Source organism: Camelus bactrianus, chromosome 2 (genome assembly GCF_048773025.1).
Source record: "Camelus bactrianus isolate YW-2024 breed Bactrian camel chromosome 2, ASM4877302v1, whole genome shotgun sequence".
In the NCBI taxonomy this organism is placed as follows: Eukaryota; Metazoa; Chordata; class Mammalia; order Artiodactyla; family Camelidae; genus Camelus; species Camelus bactrianus.
In genome coordinates, this window is record NC_133540.1 from 87,091,306 (window position 1) to 87,113,036 (window position 21,731).

Consider the following 21,731-nt stretch of genomic DNA (forward strand, 5'->3'; position numbering starts at 1 on the left):
GCTTAGTAAGACTACTGACTTTCTTTCCTCTCTCTCTTCCTCCCTCTCTTACCTTATTTCATAAACAATTTTGGAGTACTCATAGCAAAAAGACATATGATAAGGAGCATTCTAGGAGATTTGAAGATAAGTTGATGTATATCACGAGGGACATGTGAAAAATTTCGGAAGGCTTTCTTTTGGAAATACCATACTTCTCGCATTCTAACTCACTCCACACGTACACATAAACACTGAAATTATTGCCATAGAGATCCATTGTCCTTGATGAGAATGTGTAGTGTAGAAAAAAAATTGAGAATTAAAGCCTAGAGACTTAAAATTTACCAATAGAGACATGTCTAAAAATGTAATAATATATTTTAATTGTTGTATATTTAATATTACAGGGGTAATATTTTGGATTACTTTGATAATACTAAGTAGGTATGCTTTCATTCCCTCTAAAATTCTATTCTGTCTGTACTCCAGTCACCTTTAAGATTAAGTCATTAGTAGTCCAGGGGAAAAAAAATAGATAATGGCAGAAAAAGGAGGTTCATAGGATGAAGGAGAAGTAAATAGCATATAGGAGTACCTCTAACAGGAATTGGGAGTAGGAGAGTAGAACAGAAAGAAAAGAAGGAGAAAACATTAGACTCCAGTATCCTGGCTCCTCTGGACTGAAGCTGTGGAAAGAGTTGATGTAGGAGGTTAGAAACAACCTAAGTTTGAAAGAACCCTAGTGTGGTAGAGATTGTTTTCTTGCCTCTCCTTGGGGAAACTGGGCCATTTTCAGGGTCACTCTATTAGAAAAGCATCATGTATAACATGAGACCAGCCAAGCAATAAATTGAAAATAGCAAAGTAACAGAATGAATTGAGAGCAGACAAAAGTTCCTTTTTTATGGTTTTCTGCCAAATCAAGATTGTTGTGATGGAATTCCTAGGTTTCCCTTTGGGCCGAGTGAAGGTAACTGGGGCACACACCAGCTATAGTCTTCTGTAAGAAGATGCTCAGCAAGGCCAGGGAAGCTCATTTTGGGTTTGTGGGAGGACCGCCTAATAAGGTGAGAGGACATAGAAATTATTCTTTAGAATACCCAATGCCAGGAGGATGTAGTGGGATTTACTGGTGGGGAAATTTATTAGCAGGGCATTCAGGGCCTGTAGAAAACACTGTCATGAAACCAGCAAATAAATGTCACCACTTCTGGAGACCAGATTAACAGCCAGCAGAGAACAGACTACAATTTTCCCCAATAGCAGAGTGTCACAATGTAGATGGGGAACCATGTGCAAAAAGGAAATTGAATTTCTATATATTGGAAATCAGCATACTTCACAAGCTTTCATGTCCACTACTGGGGAAACATTCATCTTGCCAATTAAAATTTAGTTACTTCTGAGTTGAAGCTGTCTTCTTTAAGTAAAAATTTAGTTAAATTCAGAATGTTTTTCTCCCCGTTTCCCCTTTTTCCTTCCCAAGAGCAAGCTAAGTCCTGCCAGTGTACGGAGGTAACTTGTTCTGGTGCTGACCTCTAGTGGTCTCTGGCCTTCACTGAGGTGTCTGATCCTGCTGGTCTCTGGATGATGGTAATTTATATTTACTGCTGTAATGTCTTGCTTTGGCCTCCTGTCTCTAAGATACATGTACTTTGCATTATCAGATCACAAGTGAGCTCTTTTGGATCTCCCAACTCCCTTTCAAGCCTCTTCCTTTGGCTGTTGCAACATTACAGATGCTTTCCAGTAAGTAGTCTTCAAATTGGGGTACATATAACTCTGGAGGTACATGAAGACATTCCGAGGAGTATGTGGGCAAAGTTGTTATTTTTTAAAATCAACTGTATTTATGTATGATTTATATAAATAAGATTCAATCAATTTCACGTGTGCAATTCTGTGACTCTTAAACGTGTATCCTCATGTAACCACCAATATAATCATGATAGAAAACATTTCATCACCCTGAAAAGTTCCTTTATGCCCTTTGTAGTCAGTCTTTTCCCTCCACCCAAGGCCTTGGAAGTCACTGATCTGTTTTCTGTCACTACCGTTTTGTCTTTTCTAGAATGTCATTTAAATATTATCATACAGCATGTAGATTTTTGTGACTGACTTCTTAGTATAATGCGTTTGAGATTCATCCATATTGTATCAGTAGTTAATTCTTCTTTTAAAAAACAGCACTGAGATTTAATTCAGGTGCCATACAATTCACCTTTTTAAAGTGTACAATTTAGTGGTCTTTAGTATATTCACAGAATTGTGAAAATATCACTATAGTCAGTTTTAGAATTACAGATACATGCAATAACATGGATAGATTTCAAAGCATTATGCTAAGAACTCAGTCACAATCTTATCACCTTTATTACTGCAGTCTTGGTTCAAGCAGCCATAATCTCTGCTTACATTATCATGACAACCTGTAAACTGGTTGAATTTCACCCTGCAGACTATTCTCAGCTTAACACCCAGAGTCATCATCTTAAAATTTTTAAGTCAAATCTTGTCATACCTCTGTTTAAACTTTATGATTTGTTTCCTTTCTCTTAGAGTAAAATCCAAAATTCTTACAATAGCCTGTAAAGACTTGTATTATCTTCCCACCACCATACTTACCTTGCTGATCTTATCTCCTCTAACTCTTCCCTTACCTATGACTGTTCTCTTCCAGCCATATCAGCCTCTTGTATTCTTCTGCCTGACCACTCTTCCACCACAATCTTCATGGCTGATCTCCCTCATCTCCTTCAAGTCTTTGCTCATGTCACCTTTTCAGGGATTCCCTCAACCATCCATTTAGGTGGCAAACTCTCCATGGACTCCTAAATCTCCCTTGTATTACTTAAAAAAAAACCCTAATACTTACTATATTCTAACATACTTGTGTAATTTATTTATTTTAGTTGTTATTTGACTGCCCCCTCCCACAAGAATGTGAATTTGACAAGGGGCGGAATGTTTATCTATTTTGTTTCCTGATATATCTCCAGTACCTAAAACAGTTCCTGGAACATTGTGAGGACTCAGATATTTGTTGATGAATGGTTGGATGAATGAAATCAAGAGTTAAAAACTAGAGGTTCCAGTTCAAGGTGGTGACATAAGAAGATCCTGTATTCACCTCTTCCCACATACCAAATCTGCAGCCATGTATGGAACGGTTTCTCCTGGGAAAAAACTGAAAACAGATGGCACAACTCTTAACATTAGACAAATGAGAGGGAAACCACATTTAAGTGGGTATGAAAGGCTGAGGCACAATCTTGCCATAAATTCTGCCTCTGGCACTGTGACCCTCAATTGGAAGGGAACTTGAAACTTGGAGCTTCTCCATGAGGAGTAAAGGGCTTATACTCCACATTGGGCACCCCAACTTTAAAGACTATTAACTGAGAGACAAGGCCTCAAAATATCTGGGTTTAAAGACCAGTGGGGCTCACATCCATGTGACCTGTGGGGCCATGACAAACCACAGTATAGTTCTTAAAGGGTCTGTGTGCGGACCCAGCTGCTCTAGAGTGCAGCACAGAAGCAGCCCTTTGAACAGCACTCAGACGTTATATGTAAAAGACTCATTTGTTAATTTTGAAACAGTTGGTCTGAGGGGCAAGAACTTGCTGGGATATTCTCCTGGGATGGAAGCTAGTGGGGACTGTCATCATGCCCTCCTTCTGCCTTGCTAAAGCTCAGGGGTGTCATCTTTTCTTCTTTTTTCCTTCCCAGTGGGAGTCATCTGTATGCTCCAGTCTATGAGCACCATTGTTTACTATCTCTTTCTGCCTTGCTGAAACCAGTGGATGCCTTCTCCAACTTTTTTTCTCCTCTTTTTGGCAGGTGCCATTTTTGTACCCCACCTCCTCTGCCTTGCTCCAACCAGCTGGTACCATCTTTGTCCTCTCCCTCTGCTGCACTAGTATTTCCAAGGTGGACTCCGGTTTTGTGCTTTCCCTCTGCTTTGTTCCAGCTCACTGATATCTTCCATATAGGAGCTTATACCCTTCTTTGATGCCCTGACTTTAGCAGATGCTGCCAGGGGACACACCTTGATTGCCTTACTCTGGTGGCTAGGGGGACTGATGTTCCTGGGTCCCACAGGACTGTAACAATTACAGAGACAGTTCTTGGAAGGCTGCCACTCCCAGGACACTGCACAGAAAGTGGACTAAAACACTCTCCTAGTCTTTCCGTGAAAGACACCTACTTGTTACTCCTGGAGCTTTGGCCATAGGAACAGGCTTCAGGTTTGAAACACATCCAGAGTCTACAGAGGTGCTCTCAGGTAGTATAACCTGGAGAATACTATCTTTCTGCCTTCCCTCTGCCTTGCCACAGCTTACTGGCATCTCTTAGAAAGGAGCATACACACTCGTCTGGAGCCTTGATTTTTATGACCTCTGCCCAGGAGATACCTCCAGATCACTTGGTTCTGGGGACCAGCAGTGCTTGCACTTGTCCCAAAGAACTGTATATATTTGCATTTTTAAGAAGCTGTTGCCTAAGGGGGTCTGGCTTTTAATCAGCCTGAAACTAGGTGCTGAATGAGATTCTTCCTTTTGGGACACTAACTGGTTTTGACACACCCTCAGCTACTGAGAGCTATTAAAAAATTAAATGGGCTGCCTGAATGATCACAAAGGTTTGAAAAGCTAGGGCAGAGTTGAATGACAAGATTTATCTCCTACGCAGGGCCAACCCTTCAAGGCTGGGAGAGGCAGCTATTTTATCTAACGCATAGAAATCAACATTGAGAGTCAAGCAAAGTGAATTTTGTGTTGTCCCAGTGCATATAAAATTTATGTTTATTCTGTATCATAGACTGTTAAGCCTGCACTGGCATTATGCCTAGAAGAACAGTGTGCATACCTTAATGTAAAATACTTTGTTGCTAAAAATTGCTAACCATTATCTGAACCTTCTCCAAGTTGTAACATCAAAGATCACTGATCACAGATTACCATGACATAATAATAATTTAAAAGTTTGAAATATTGCAAGAATTACCAAAATGTGATACACAGAAATGAAGTGAGTAAATGCTATTGGAAAAATGGCACCAACAGACTTTCTCAAGGCAGAGTTGCCACAGACTGTTGGTTTGTAAAAAATGCAGTAGCTGTGAAGCACATTAAAGCAAAGTGCAAGAAAACGAGGTATGTCTGTATGATAGAGGTTGTGGATTAATTACTTAGAAGGCTAGTATAAAGGCTAAAAGACAAAGGTAGTAAAAACAGCTGCAACTATCATAATTAGTTAAGGAATACACACAATTAAAAGATGTAAAATGTAACATCAAAAACAAAATTGGGGGGGTAAGAATAAAAATGTAGAGCTCTAGAATGCATTCAAAGTTAAGTTGTTACCAACTTAAAATAGACTGTTATAAATATTAAGTTGTTATAGGTAAGTTTCTTGGTAGCCACAGAGCAAAAACCTATACTATATACAAAAAAATAAAAGGAGAAGGAATATAAGCATACCACTAAGGAGAGTAATCAATCACAAAGGAAGAGAGTAGCCAGAAGAAGAAAGGAACAGAGGAACTACAAAATAACCAGAAAACAATGAACAAAATGGCAATAAGTACATACCTTTCAGTAATTACTTTAAATGTAAATGAACTAAATTCTCCAATCAAAAGACATAGAGTGGTTGAGTGAATACAAAACCAAACTTATCAATATGCTGCCTACAAATAACACACTTAAAAGTTAAGGACACACAGAGACTGGAAGTGAAGTTATGGGAAAAGATGTTCCATGCAAATAGAAACTGAAAGAAAACTGGTGTAGCTGTACTTATGTCAGACAAAATAGGCTGTGAAACAAAGACTGTAATAAGAGACAAAGAAGGGAATTATATAGTGATAAAGGGGTCAGTCCAACAAGAGAATATAACATTTGTGTATATTTATGCACCCAGCATAGGAGTGCCTAAATATTAACCTAAGTTAAAATATATATTAACCTACTAAATGCATAAAATAAATATTAACAGACCTAAAGGGAGAAACAGACAGCAGTATAATAATAGCAGGGGACTTTAATATCCTACTTACATCAATTGATAGGTCATCCAGACAGAAAATAAACAAGGAAACATTGGCCTAAATGGCACATTAGACCAGATGGACTTAACAGAAATATACAGGACATTCCATCTAGAAGCAATAGGATACACACCCTTCTCAAGTGCACATGAAACATTTTCTGGGATAGATCATATGTTAGGCCATAAAACAGGTCTTAACAAATTTAAGAAGACTGAAATTATGTCAAGTGTCTTTTCCAGTCACAGTGGCATGGAACTATAAGAAGAAAACTGGAAAATTGATAAATATGTGGAGCTTAAACAGCATGCTCCTGTACAAATCAGTAGGTAAAAAAGAAGTTGAAAGCAAACCTGAGAGAAACAAAAGTGGAAATACAGCATATGAAAATTTATAGGATGCAGTAAAAGCAGTTATAAGAGAAAAGTTCATAGTAATAAATGCCTACTGCAAGAAATAAGAAAAGTTTCAAATAAACAACCTAACTTAACACCTCAAAGAACTAGAAAGAGAAGAGCAAATAAAGCCCAAAGTTAGGAGAAGGAAAGAAATAGCATAGCAGAAATAAATGAAAAGAGACAAAGACAACAGAAAAGATCAATGAAGCCAAGAGCTGTTTATAAAAAAAAAAATTGGCAAACCATTAGCTAGACTCACTAAGAAAAAAAGAGAAGACTCAAATAAATTAAATCAGAAATCAAAGAGGAGACATACAAATGATACCCCAGAAATATAAAGGATCCTAAGAGACTACTACAAACTAAATAGACACCAACAAATTGGACAACCTAGAATAAATGGATAAATTCCAAGAAACAAACAACTTTCTAAGAGTGAATCAGGAAGAAATAGAAAATCTGAATAGTCTGATTATTAGTAAGCAGATTGCATCAGTAATTAAAAGCATCCCCAAAATTAAAGTCCAGATAGCTTCACTGGCAAATTCTACCAGACATCTGAAAAAGAGTGGACACCAGTCATTCTCAAACTCTTCCAAGAAATAGAAGAGGAGGGAACACTTCCAAGCTCATAACTCATTTTATAGGCCAGCATAATTTGATACCAAAACCAGACAAAGACACAACAAAGAATGAAAAGTACAGGCTAGTGTCCCTGATGAACATACACAAATCCTTAACAAAATGTTAGCAAACCAAGATACATTAAAAGGATTGTACACCATGATCAAGTTGGGTTTAGTCCAGGGATGCGAGGATGGTTCAGCATCCACAAATCAATCAGTGTGATAAACCAGATTAACAAAATGAGGGATAAAAATCGTGTGATCATTGTCATAGATGCAGTAAAAGCACTTTACAAAACTTAATACCCATTTTTGCTAAAAATTCTCCACAGAGTTGATACAGAGGGAATGTACCTTAACATAATGAAGGCTATACACGATGAGCCCACAGTTGATACCATGCTCAGTAGTGAAAAGCTGAAAGCTTTTCCTCTAAAATCAGGAACAAGACAAGGATGTCCACTCTTGTTACTTTTATTCAACATAGTATTGGAAATCCTAGCCAGAGCAGTCCACCAAGAAAAAAAGACATTAATGCAAGTGAATTGGAAAGGAAGAAGTAAAACTGTAACTGTTTGCAAATGACATGATAAAACCCTGAAGACTCCTCAGAAAAAGTTAAAACTAATAAATTCAGTAAATTTGCAAGATACAACATCAATACAGAGATCTATTGTGTTTCTGTACACTGATAACAAACTATCAAAAGGAGAAATAAAATAATCCCATCTGTAATTGCACCAAAAATAACAAAATATCTGTGAATAAATTTAACCAAGGAGGTGAATACTGTAGACACTGATGAAAGAAGTTGAAGAAGATTCAGAGGAAGAAGAAAATATTCTGTACTCATGGATTGCAAGAATCCATGTTGTTAAAATGTCCATACTACCCAAAGCAATCTACAGTTCAGTATAATCCCTTTTGAAATTTTAATGGCATTTTTCACAGAAATATACCAAAAAAATCCTAAAATTTGTATTGAACCACAAAAGACCCCAAATAGCCAAAGAAATCTTGGGAAAGAAGAACAAAGCTGAAGGCACCACACTCCATGATTACAAGTTGTATTATAAAGATGTAATTAAAACAGTATCATATTGGCATAAAAACAGACACATAGATTAGTGGAACAGAATGGCAAGCCCAGAAATAAACCCATGTGTATATGGTCAATTAATTTCTGACAAAGGAGCCAATATACAATGGAGAAAGGACAATCTCTTCAGTAAATGTTGTTGGGAAAATTGGACAGCCACATGCAAAAGAATGAAACTGGGCCACTATCTTACACCATACACAAAAATTAACTTAAAATTTGTAGACCTGAATCATAGAACTCCTAGAGGAAACATAGGTGGTAAGCTCCTTGACATTGGTCTTGGCAGTGATTTTTTTTGGATTTGGCACCAAAAGCCTAGGCAGCAAAAGCAAAAATCAGCAAGTGGGACTATACCAAATCAAGAATTTCTGCATAGCAAAGAAAACCATCTAAAAATGAAAAGACAGCCTGAATGGGAGAAAATATTTGCAAACCATACATATGATAAATGGTTAATATGTAAAATATGTAAGGAACTCATCAACTCAATAAGAAAAAAAACTGTCCAAATAAAAAATGAGCAGAATGCCTGAAGAGAGATTTTTTCGAAGACATGCAGGTGGCCAACAGACAGATGAAAAGATCAACATCACTAATCATCAGGGAAATGCAAATCAAAATTACAAAGAGGTATCACTTCACACCAATCAGAATGGCCATCATCAAAGTCTGCAAATGGTAAATGCTGAAGAGGGTGTGGAGAAAAGGGAACCCTTCTACACTGTTAGTAGGAATGTAATTTGGTGCAGACACTATGGAAAACAGTATGGAGATTACCTAAAAATTTAAAAATAGGGTTACTATATGATCTAGCAATCCCTCTCCTGGGCATATATCCAGAGAAAACTCCAGGTTGAAAAGATACGTGCACCCCAGTGTTCATAACAGCACTATTTATAGCAGTCAAGACATGGAAGCAACCTAAATGTCCATTGACAGATGATTGGATAAAGAAGTTATGGTATACATATATACCACAGTGATGCAAATGATGCAGCTGACAAGGGCTTAACTTCCAGAATATACTATACACACACACACACACACACACACACACATTCACATATATATATAGAGAGAGTAGTATTCCATTATATATATAATGTATATATGTAATATATTCCAATTATATATATAATATATATATATATATAATGAAATACTACTCAGCCATAAAAAGAATGAAATAATGCCATTTGCAACAACATGGATGGACCTAGAGATTATCATACTAAGTGAAGTAAGTCTGAGAGAAGAAGGCAAGTATTACATGATATTAGTTATATGTAATCTAAAAGTATGACACAAATTAACTTACTTACAAAACAGAAACAGACTCACAGACATAGAAACAAACTTATGGTAACAAAAAGGGAAAGAGGGGGAGGGATAAGTTGAATCACTATGCTAACACATAACACAGAAACTAACACAAGATTTTAAATCAACTGTACTTCAATTAGAAGAAAAAGAATTGAGTGGTTTGCTGAAAATTAAAAACACAAAACAAACCCACGAGATATGAGATGTCACCTCACACTTGTTACGATGGTTATTATCAAAAAAACAAGAAAGAACAAATGTTGGAGAGGATGTGAAGGAAAGGGAATGTTTGTGCACTATTGGTGGGAATGTAAATTGATACAGTCACTATGGAAAATAGTATGCAGCTTCCTCAAAAAATTAAAAACAGAGCTACCATATGAGCCAATATTTCCATTTCTGGGTGTTTATCCAAAGAAAATGAAAACATTCAGTTGAAAATATTTCTGCAACTCCATGTTCTTTATAGCATTATTTACAGTAGCCAAGATATGGAAACAACTTAAGTGCCTACTGATGGATGAATATATATAAAGAAAATGTGGTACATATGTACACAGTGGAATATTACTCAGCCATAAAAAAGAATGAATTCTTGCCATTTGTAGTAACAATGGATGGACCTTGAGGGCATTATACCAAGTGAAATAAGTCAGACAGAGAAAGACAAATAACATATGATTTTATATGTGGAATCTAAAAACAGAAACAAAAAATCAAGCTCATAAATACAAAGAAGAGATTGATGGTTGCCAGAGGTGGGGATGAGGGTTAGGCAAAAAAGGGGAAGAGAGTCAAAAGGTACAAAAGTCCCAGCTATAAAATAAGTTATGAGGATCGAATTGGCAACTGTAATTAATAATACTCTAGTGCACATCTGAAAGTTGCTAGAGACTAAATCTTAAAAGTTCTCATCAGAAAAAAAAATTTGTAACTAGATATAATAACAGATGTTAACTAGACTTAATTGTGGTGATCATTTCACAATATATACAAATATCAAGTCATTATGTTTTTCTGGAAGTAAACAAGAATGGAGCAAAAGCATATTGAGAATAAATAAGGCCAAACTTACCTTGAACTTCTTGCAGTGTTTGTTTGTTAGACTCAGTCTTGTGTGTGATATATTGATGAATCTAATAGGCTTTAGTGGGCCAAATACAGGTAAATCCCCCTACTGCATTCCCTGTAGGCCCACATACCTGGGACGTAAATGCAAGTCAGTGCGAACATAAGGCCTGAAAACATGTGAAAACTCTTTTTCCTTTCTAACCAAACTCTGTTTTTTAAAATGGTGCAGTTGCTGAGAGTCTGTTCAGTGTTTTTAATCTTAAATTTCTTAGCCAGTGAAGTGGGCAGAGGCTAGAGGTCTGGAAGAGTCTGAAGAGTTTAGATGGGCTTTGTAGAAGTGGGTTCACTTCATGACAGTTTAAAATGTTTCATTGAGTAGTTGTGTATGTACACACAGAGAGAAGAAAATACATGTAAGTATATAGCTTGGTGAATTTTCATAAGCTGAATACATCAGTATAATTAACACCCAGAACCAAAAACAACCTAACGAGCATCCCAGATGCTCGCCTTGTGTCTCTTCCAGTTACTACCTCCCATTCAGAGTACTACTGTTCTGACATGGATGGACCTTGAGGGCATACCAAATGAAATAAGTCAGACACAGAAAGACAAATAACATGATCTCACTGATATGTGGAATCTAAAAACAGAAACAAAAAATCAAGCTCATAGATACAAGTAAGAGATTGGTGGTTGCCAGGGATGGGGGTAATGCTGTAGATGTGTTTTGCTTGATTTTGTACTCCGTATTAATTAAATCATGTGGTATATACTTGTTTGTATCTCTTCTTTTGCTCAAAATTTGTGGAACTTACGCACATTTATTATATATGGTTAGAATTTATTCATTTTTAATACTATGCAAAATTCCATGGTTTGAATATACCACAACTTATCCATTTTACTATTTATATGCATTTGGGTGGTTTGCAATTTGGGGCTTTTATGAATATTGCTACTATATATGATACATTCTATTAACTTGGTGTACATATGCATGAATTTCCTAGGACATTTCATAGTTTCTTATCCATAGTCAGTGAACTGTTAAGTATTCTTCAGTGTTGCGGTCAATATATTTACTAGATGTACCTTATTCGAATGAGAGCTGTAGTTGCAGGTATTAACCAAGTTCTTCCATTCGATAGATGTTTCACTGGACTTTGCCTATACTTAAGATTCTTAACATGTATTCTGGTTAAGTATGCACATGCATGGTTTTCACTGGACTGAGTGCTTTCCAATTTTATTTTACTTGCTTGCGTATCCCAGCACCTGGCACAGTACCTACAATACAGTAAGCTGATGGAGTGAATGGTAATAGCCGTCACCATTGGCAGTGATTAACACAGCTAGTCCCCTTTGTTCTGTGAACCATCTAGCTAAGGTAAAAGCCTTGCTTTAGTTTGACATCTCAGAGTCAAAGAGTCAAAGGATTAGGAATGGGAAGTGATCACTCTCTGAGAAGCCCAGAACTGAGGGCTCAGAACTAAACATGCTATGTGGTTAGAGGAAATTTCTGTGGCTTTACAAGCCTCTTAGAGATTTCATGTGTTAACAGTAGTGATTCCAAGGGATAGTGTGGGGGCCAGATATAAATAGCAGAACACAAATGGGGTAATGTGCCACTGCCAAGCTACTGCTGGGGGTGTTTATAAAAAGAAAAGCATTCCCTTCTCAGCTCTCAGTGTCAACAACCTCCCATCCTGAAGGCACATTCACCACAACTGAGAGAGTGGGGAAACAGTTTGAGACCTAGCATCATTTAAACCTTCTCCACAGGCAGAAAGCCAGGTAAACATTTTGACTTATTTACATTCATTCTACAGAAGTGAAGAATTTCCCAGAAAATCCTGATTTGGAGCTTGCTTGGCATATACTGCCTTGTAACAGTTATTTGTCAAGTATTAAATTCCAAATCTTTTTTATAAAGGGTAATTTAACACAAAAGTGGCATTTTGGTACTATCTTTTAGTACATTTAGTGAAATAAACTGCTCCTAAAAGAAGATGGGAATCTGGGGCCAAAGGGAAGACTATCTTCTTTCCCCTGTGCTGTTCATCCCCACTTTCAGATGCCAGAATATGGTGATTGGTAGGATAAAAAAGAGATTTCAGTTCCAGTAATGTGAACCTTGTTGTAGGTGCATGGCAAGAATTATAAACCAACCCTAAATTGAATCGGTTAATGACTCTGGGATAGCTTTAGCCCTTGAGGGCCTCTTGCCCTTCTGTTTGTCTGTTTCCATCTCATGAACAAGGGGATGAATATTGGACATTCAGCCAACAGAGTTATATAATCTTACTAGAATTGCTACCTGCCCAGTTCCTTCTTACTCTCATTCCTGCCTTCAGAATGTTATGCGAAACACTTGTTTTATCTTTGGCTTCTCTTAAATGTGAGTATTTGGAAGAAGAAGACCCCCTCGGGTAACCTAGTTTTTACCACTGCTGGCCTCCACCCTACTCAAATGGGCATAACTTGGTTTGCAAAGAGGATAGAAGAATGGATGGTGTGCGTAGATACTAACTCCTGGAGAATTCTTGGAACCTGGGAGCTAGGGGACCAATTTGAAATGGTTGTTTTTTAGTGATTTCCTGTGTATGCTGAGAGGAGGTTTAGAGATAGGAAGAAAATATGACTACTAATGACTATGGTGGGAGAAACAACATGTCTAGAGGAAAATAGAAATGGACAGATTTAATCCTGAGCAAATTGCTGAAGTCCTCTGAGCTTTTTGTTTCCTCATCTGTAGAATGAGGGTGTTAGACAACAGACAAAACCTAATGGCCCTTTTAGCCATTGGAAATTTATTAATAATAACTTCCTAACCACCATGATATCCACTCTTATCTAGAATGAAAAAGTATGTGTGTGTGTGTGTGTGTGTGTGTGTGTGTGTATGTATACATATTACATCATCCTGTTCTACTTCCCTAAACCTTTTTGTAAAGATCTCCTAACTTGGAATTCCTTCATTTTAATTTAGAAGAGAAAAATGAAGACAGGATATTTTGCAGTGGTTACCGTGCTGCTGGCACCTATGATTCTAATGGACATCTTCCAGGTAATGTTAGGAATGGGAAGCATGTGGTCACTGGAATGGGAACGCTTGATATAATGTTGCCTGAGGCATTTGTGTGGGTTAATGATGAAAATGACAACAGATGGAATAGGTAAACTAGTTGTTTTACAAGTAGCTCTTTTATACATTGATACATGTTAACTGTAGAACATTGAAAAATTAAAATTAAGCCAAGAGAGGAAAGTGAAAATTATCCACAATCCCTCTGACCCTGAGAGACTCCTAATTTGTTGGTGTATATTCTTCTTAGCTTTTTCCTATGTGTTTGTGTTTATAATTTACAAAAATGGATTCACACTATACATAGTATTTTTTTAACCTTTTTAAGTTAATACTGTGCTACAGGTATCTGTCTGTGCCATCAAATATTCTGAAAAATATGTATTTTTCTCTAGATAAGATGGCACTGCAATGTTTGTTTACATGTTTTCCATTAAACTGTATAATGACCATTTTCTTACATTCAGTATTCTTTTTTTCTGATAGAACTTTTATGATTTTATTTTTTGCAATAGACTATTTAAACATTCTGTAACATTTTTTTATGTAGAATAGAAGCCAGATATCTCACTTGGTTTGTTTTCCCCACCTTGTTAGCTGTCACATCACTACTGAGTATTTGTCCACTGACTTGGTGTATCTTCTTTAAAATGTGTTAAATTCTTAAAATTTTATCCATTTTGAATTTAATATTCTGATCTATTATTTATAGAATCATTGTGTATTCTGTTACTTGGTCTGCAGTGTGACTTATAAACATTTCATGTATAATACACATATAAAAATTTACCATTTTAAAGTGTACAGTTCAGTGGGTTTTGTATATTCACTATATTGTGCAACCATCACTATTGTCATTATGGGACATTCTTATCATCCCCAAGAAGAAAACCTGTAGCTGTTAGCAGTCAGTCCCAGTTCCCTCCTTCTGCATTTGCCCAGTAACCGCTAATCTGTTTTCTGTCTCTGTGGTTTTGGGTATTCTGGACATTTCATCTGAATGGAATCATACAATATGTAGCCTTTTGTGTGGCTCTTTTTGCTTAGCATAACATTTTCAAGATTTATCCATGTTGTAGTTGTAGTATTAGTACTTCATTCTTTTTATATAGATTAATAATATTCCATTGCATGGTGATGCCACATTTTGTTTATCCATTCATTAATTGATGGACATTTGGGTTGGCCCCACTTTTTGGTTCTTAGGAATGAATAGTCCTTTCACGAACTTTCAGATCCGGATTTTTGTTTGTGCAAACATACGTTTTCAGTTCTCTTGGGTATATACCCAGCAGGGATATTGCTGTGTCATGTGGAGACTCTATGTTTAACATTTTGAGGAACTGCCAAACTGTTTTCTACAGTGACTGCACCATTTTACATTACTTATACAGAAATGTGTGAAGGTCCAGTTTCTTTACATCCTTGCCAGCGCTTGCTGTTTTCCTTTTTTCCCCTTATCTTTATAGCCAAACTAATGAGTGTGAGTTAATATCTTGCAGTAGTTTTGATCTGCCTTTTTAATATTCTTTTGCAACTTAATTTTGATGTGTTTATTTTATGAATGTTTCATAATTTAACCAATTTATTTTTTAACCATTTAGGTCATTTTCACATTTTTGTAATAAATTTTTGGTAATTGAAATTTCATCCATATGGGCTTTTATTTCAGTGGATAACTCAGAGGAAGAAAATATAATCAGTGTGTTCACCTTTGTACCTGTCCTTAACTGTCCATTCAGTTTTCCCTAAATGATTGTGGCATTTGTAAACTTTTTGACTGTTCAAGGCACTCACTGTACAGAACACACAATCAACCGTGGCATTGGGCCAGAAAGGCTTGATGCCTAAAATTAGATGTGTGGAGACTGGCTAGAAGCACAGGGGAAAAGACAGGGACATATTGGATCAACTCTTGATACGATGTGAGGAATGTGGGAGGTGATTTCAGGGTACGATGTCTTATAATATGTTGAAGTCTTGAAGATAAATTAGGCGTTGGTGCACAAGATGCACCCTGGTACATTCTGTGCTGCAGAGTAAAGTGCATTTCTTGGCTAGGAGATGGCAATGATTTGATCTTCTAAAGCTCAAATTGCCACTTCAAGAAACTGACCTACAGACCCAGGAGTTCAGGGTTCTCAATAAGTTCCCCAGCAGAATATTCTGTGGCTGATAATCAAGACAGTTTTTGATGTTGGCCCAATTCCAATGCTTGTAAAATGGTGTTATGGATTGTCTACCCAACCTTTTATAAGGGTTGTTATGAGGTTGAAATTCAACTAATTTTTTTAAAAGTGCTGTATGTAAATGTCAGTGGTCTTCATCATTAGAAACACAACATTTTGGTTAAGACAACAGACTCTGGAGCCAGATTTCCTGGGTTCAAATTCAGTTCTAAACAAGTAACTCAGTCTCTCTGTGCCTTAGTTTTCCTCATCCCTAAAAAGGAGACTAATAATAGTACCTACTACCTGCCTCACAGGGTTACCATGAAGATTAAATGAGTTAATATATATGAACACTTAGTGCTTCATATATAGAAAGCACTCTGTAAAAATTTTTAGGACTTAATGATGGAGTGGCCACAGTGGGTGACTGAGAAGGAGAAATCTAAGAAAATTTCACAAACCTTATTGTATAATTTCTGTACAGTAAATGACATATAGTTCAGATGTACAATTTGATGAATTTTGATAGGTATATACACCTATGAAACCACCACCACAATCAGGATACCTCACATTTCCATCACTCCCAAAGAGGTGCAAATTTCGAACTCCCAATTTATCCCTTCCCAAGCCATTTATCCCCTGGTGTAACCATAAGTTTGTTTTCTATGTCTGTTTCTATTTTGTAGCTAAGTTCATTTGTGTCTTTTTTCTTAGACTCCACAAATAAGTGATATCATATGGTATTTTTCTTTCTCTTTCTGGCTTACTTCACTTACAAATGAATATATGGTTTTATATAAGGACGAAGTTAGTGGCAGTTGGAGACAGTAAGATTCTAAATTTGGTCTTGGTCTTAGACTATTTTGTTTGAAAAGTCTTTGAGCAATTCAAGTGGAGTTATTAAGTAGGCAGTTGATGTACAGTTCTTGCACTTACAGGACAAGTCAGAGGTAGTTAGATGATAGTTGAAACTATGGACATTTATAAAATTGCCTAACAGTAGAATTGAGAGTTAGAAAATAAGTTGCCTTGAGAAACTCCAGTGTTTAATGGCCAACTAGAATATGCTGGATCTGCAGAGGAGTCTAAGAAATGTTCCCTTAGTGAGCACTGTTTGGATGGAGGAATGGAGGTTGGAAACCAGATTGAAGAGGGTTGAGATAGGAGTGGAAATGAAATGGAGATGGCAAAGATAGATATCTCTTTGAAGAAGTTTGACTCTGACGAGAGAAGAGAGATAGTGGGAAGGAGATAGTGTGGGATATGGGATCAAGTTTTACTTTCCTTCTAAAGTTGATTCTCCACCTTGCTTTCCTCCCCACCATACCCGCGCACTTCGAGAATCATTCACTTGGAGCCTACAACTTTAACAGGTCCTGGCTAAGAGTTTGTATAAAGTCTCCAACTGAGGTTGCAGCTTATGCAATCAGTATACCATACAAGTATAGAGCAGCAGAAGGAGTCAGTGATACGGAAGTTCCCACCCTTTAATTTGTAGAAACCCTTAGATGGTGTCTCTGAGCAAGCAGGTTTGCTCATCTTGTGTTTTGACCCATAGGCCAGAGCACAGAGTTCTTATTTAGTTCACCTGAATATTTTGCTATACTAGAAGCTTGGCATTCAAAGGGTAAATATGATACATATCCTGTCCTTGAGAAACTTACGGTAGAATACAGTCTGTCCTCCATATCCACACATGCATGGCCCCAAGGATATGGAGGGCCGACTGTTCTCATTGTACTACACCACTTTTACAGGAAACTTGAGCATTTTGGATTTTGATATCATTGGGGTCTCCTGGGTACTGAGGGATGGCTGTACATTATATTTCTATTATGAAATGATAAAAAATAACCACAGCTTCTTAAAGGCTTGATGTGTGCCAGGCATGGGGCTAAGGACTTTGCATATATTCATTGTATCATTTAATCCTCACAGCAATCCTGCAATTAAGGTACTATTTCCTCACTTAATCCTCATTTTTTTAAATGAAAAGAATTGAAACTCAGACATGTTAAGTAACTTTCCCATAAGTAATTAGTACCTAGTTAGTAACAAGTGGAATTTGAACCCAGATCTGTCTGGCTCCAAGCTAGTGTTAATTACACTACACCACCCTGCTTCTTACGTTATGTGTATAGTTTAAGGATGCATTAGGCCTTTTCCAGTTGTGTATAACAGAATGATGATTGAAACTAGCTCAGGTAAATAGGGAATTTATTGATTCTTATAACAAGTAAAATATAGTCTTCAGGTACAGCTAGACTCAGGCCTTAAGTAATGTTATCAGGGCCTCATCTCTCTCCACCTCAGCTCTGCAAACCTCTTTGTTGGTTTTATTTGCAAACAGGATTCTCCATGGAACCAAAAGCGTAACAATTGGCTGATCCAAGGCAATAGTTATCGTTAGAGCTTATGGTTATTGGGAAAGAAAGCCTTTTGTTTTTCTGAGAGTGCTCTGGTTTGTAAACCTTCATCACTGCTTATCATACGGGCTGAAGATGCAGAATCAGTCCTAGCCAAACCACACAGACAAGGGAGTGGATGTCCTCAAAGAAAAAGGCATAATATTTGCCATTATGTATATATCCATCATGTACAGTATTTCACACAAGATTTTTCATATTCACTCAGCAATCTTGAATGGTTGAGGAAATCTAGCTAAGAATATTGTTTAAAAAAAAACCAGGACTGCCACCCATGTCTTCAGTTTCACACCCATTATTCTCTCCTTTGTATCTGTACAGGGTTCAGATGAGTGAGCTACAGGCGTGGTCATGCGTACACTTCTCACCCGCTAACATACTCTTTCATACAAATAGGTCACAGCTGAGAGAAGTTATCACTAGCAGTGGAATATACTTCCTGTGTAAAAAACATATCCAAAGTTCACTGTAAGCAAGGGAGAGAATCTTGGCAAGGCATGACAGGATGGGTGCAGTAGGGTGAGAGAAAATAATATATACTAAATATCTTTATTTCAAGAGTATTAATTTCCTTTTCCTTTGAAGGTAAAGGCTGAAATATTAGACATGGCAGATAATGCATTTGATGACGAATACCTGAAATGCACTGACAGGATGGAAATCAAGTATGTTCCCCAACTGCTCAAGGAGGAAAAAACAAGCCTCCAGCTTTTGGAAGATGTGTGGGAAAATGCAAAAGCCAAGTGGGAAGTTCGGAAGACTCAGCTCTTTCTCCCTGTGAGTTTTAAGGATAACCATGGAATAGCCCTGATGGCATATATTTCTGAAGCTCAAGAGCAAACTTCCTTTTACCGTCTGTTCAGTGAAGCTGTGAAAATGGCTGGCCAATCTCGAAAAGATTACATCTATGGCTTCCAGTTTAAAGCTTTTCATTTTTACCTGACAAAAGCCCTGCAGTTGCTGAGAAGATCTTGTGAGGACAGTTACAAAAATGTGGTGTACAGCATAAACCAGAATACATCATTTACTTTTGGAGGGCTGAACCAAGCCAGATTTGGCCATTTTACCTTGGCATATTCAGCCAAACCTCAAGCTGCTAATGACCAAGTTCTGTTAACCATCCACACATGCTTTGGAGTTGCCATTGAAAATTTTTTTGATAAAGAAAGTGAAAGAATTATTTTAATACCTCTGAACGAGATTTTTCACGTGTCACAGAATGAGGCTGGCAATAACCTTATCCTTCAAAGCACAAACAAGACCTGCAGCCATTATGAGTGTGCATTTCTAGGTGGTAAGTGTCTCTGTTCGGTCTGTGCTTGTCTGGGAGGGAAGGAGTGGGTATTGTAGGCCCAAGGAGAGATCGGGAAGGAAATTGGGAGGCGTTTGAAAGGAGAACAGATATTGATGTCTTCCATCTAGCTTCTTTCATAATGTTAGTTTCCTTTTCCATAATTTAATTTTGTCAAAATAATACATTTACAGTATTATTGAAAGTTAGAAAAATGAAATAGTAACTTAAGGCAGTGGTTCTCAACCAGGGGCAGTTTTGCCCTGTAGGGTCAGTTGACAGTAGCTGGAAACATTTTTAATTGTCCCAACTACCTCTAGTTGCTACTAGCATTTAGTGGGTATATGCCAGAGAACACTGCTAAACAACACAGGATAGCTCCTCCCCCGCCAACAGCAAAGAGGTACCCGGCTCAAAACCCTACTTATAAGGCTTATAGTGAAAAGTAGCAACCTACTGCTTCCTGTCCACGATTCCCACTCCTCAGTGCTATGTATTCTTTTTTTTTTTTTTTAGGTACTTACTGTCATGTTTCTAAGTAACTAACATGCTTCAGTACATTCTTTCTTGATTTAAAAAATTTTAGACATTGTTTATTACTTCCCACAATAGAGAATGAGTACTTAGCTCTAATATATCCTGCATTAGTTAGGAATTTTTTATTCTATTCAGCTGTAACAGAAAACCTGCCTGGTGGCTCTTGTCTAATAAGAAATCTAGAGGTGAACTGTCCAGAGTTGGTACAGAGGCTTAGCAACATCATCAGTATGTAGACTCTTTTTGTCTTTCTTGTCCACCAATTTTAGCATTTTGGTTGTTGATTTATGTGTGCAATGTGACTTTTGGTAGCTGTAGGCATCAGTCTGTGTTCAAGACAAAAAGGAAAGAAGGATGGCAGCCAGATCTGCCTGTTTAATCAAGAGAGTAAAAGCTTTCCCAGAAACTCCAAGTAGACTTCTGATTGCGTATCACTGACCAGAACAGCTACTTGGTCATCTGTTACTATAAGAAAATCTTGAAAATAGAGTAATTAGCTTTTCCAGTTTCTATTGTGTAAGGGAACAGAGGAGAAGAGAACTAGAAATGGCTGTTAGGTCAGTAAATTTAAAGTATCTGATAACCACCACCCCCCTCAATATTTGTGCATCTCCCCTTCCCGTTCTCTCAGTGTAGTAAAGACTGGTACCTTTTACTTTTTAAGTACTTATTTTATCCCGGAGCTATTAGTTGTATGATTTTCTCTTTCCTTAATTTTTAATGTCCCAGTAATAATTTATTCCCTGAATCGTTAGAACTATAAATCTCCTCTTAATACATTTAGGCATATCAGATACTCCCTATTTTTTTCCTGGATATATTTCTTCCGGATTCCATCGTCTTGCTTTATGAAAATGTTCTGAAATCTTTCCTCATTCCTATTCTGAGATTTTCTTTTGCTTCTCTCATGTGAAGAATCCCCTATATCTTGGATTTCTTCCTCTTTCTTAAATTACTCCTTAGAGGTAGGAGATCTTCAGAAGTTTTCTGAGAAAAAGAACACTGAGGCAAATCTTCTGAGATTTTGCATCTGAAAAATCTATCTTTAGGATTGAGTAATAGTTTATAGATTTATATTTCTGTTTCAGAAGTTATTTTCCTTGGAATTTTGGAGGTTTTCTTCCATTGTCTTTTAGTTTCTGGTGCTACTGTTAAAAAGTATGAAGCCATTCTAATTACTAAAACTTTGAATGAGACCTGCTTTTTTTTCCTCTGGAAGTCTTCAGGATGTTTTCTTTATCCCTAGCAACCTGAAATTTTATGATATTGTGCCTTGGTGTATATGAGTAAAGGGTTAACAAACCCTTTCTCCATCCTATGAAAATAGCCTCCCGTTGACCTTCTTCTAGCACTATTTGTCTGTAATCTACTAAAGATGGAATGACAGCTGTGTAACCATGTAACACTGCCTAATGGGAAACATAACCCTCGATTGGTAAAGTGCATCTGGGCTGAGAGGTTGTGAATGAACTATTAATACTTGGAGGTAAGTCATAGTTTTGCACATTCCTGAATGTGATGTGACATACCAAAGTGTTCTTGCCGAGTCCTGAAAGTACACTCATGGACTGATTGGTAAAAGAGATGTTGTCTTCTATATATGGAATGAGACTACTGCTAGGATGCATCCTGCACCCACCTGTGTAATCTTGTTTCTT

The 21,731-nt window shown here is 37.1% G+C and overlaps 1 protein-coding gene across 15 annotated transcripts in view; it reads left to right on the forward strand.

Annotated features, from left to right (window-relative positions):
• The window catches only part of ART3 (ADP-ribosyltransferase 3 (inactive)), a 57,596-nt gene that overhangs the window by 20,649 nt on the left and 15,216 nt on the right, over positions 1-21,731 (forward strand). For 12 of the 15 annotated variants that reach the window (XM_045506179.2, XM_045506184.2, XM_045506186.2 and 9 more), the window contains exons 2-4: positions 1,650-1,731; positions 13,550-13,627; positions 18,831-19,539. In XM_045506179.2, coding sequence (XP_045362135.1) covers positions 1,650-1,731; positions 13,550-13,627; positions 18,831-19,539 — 869 coding nt within the window. Of the gene's footprint in view, positions 1-1,649; positions 1,732-12,217; positions 12,355-12,902; positions 12,959-13,549; positions 13,628-18,830; positions 19,540-21,731 lie in introns of those variants that run through there. The other 3 variants (XM_010969307.3, XM_045506185.2, XM_010969308.3) reach the window with 3 other exon arrangements.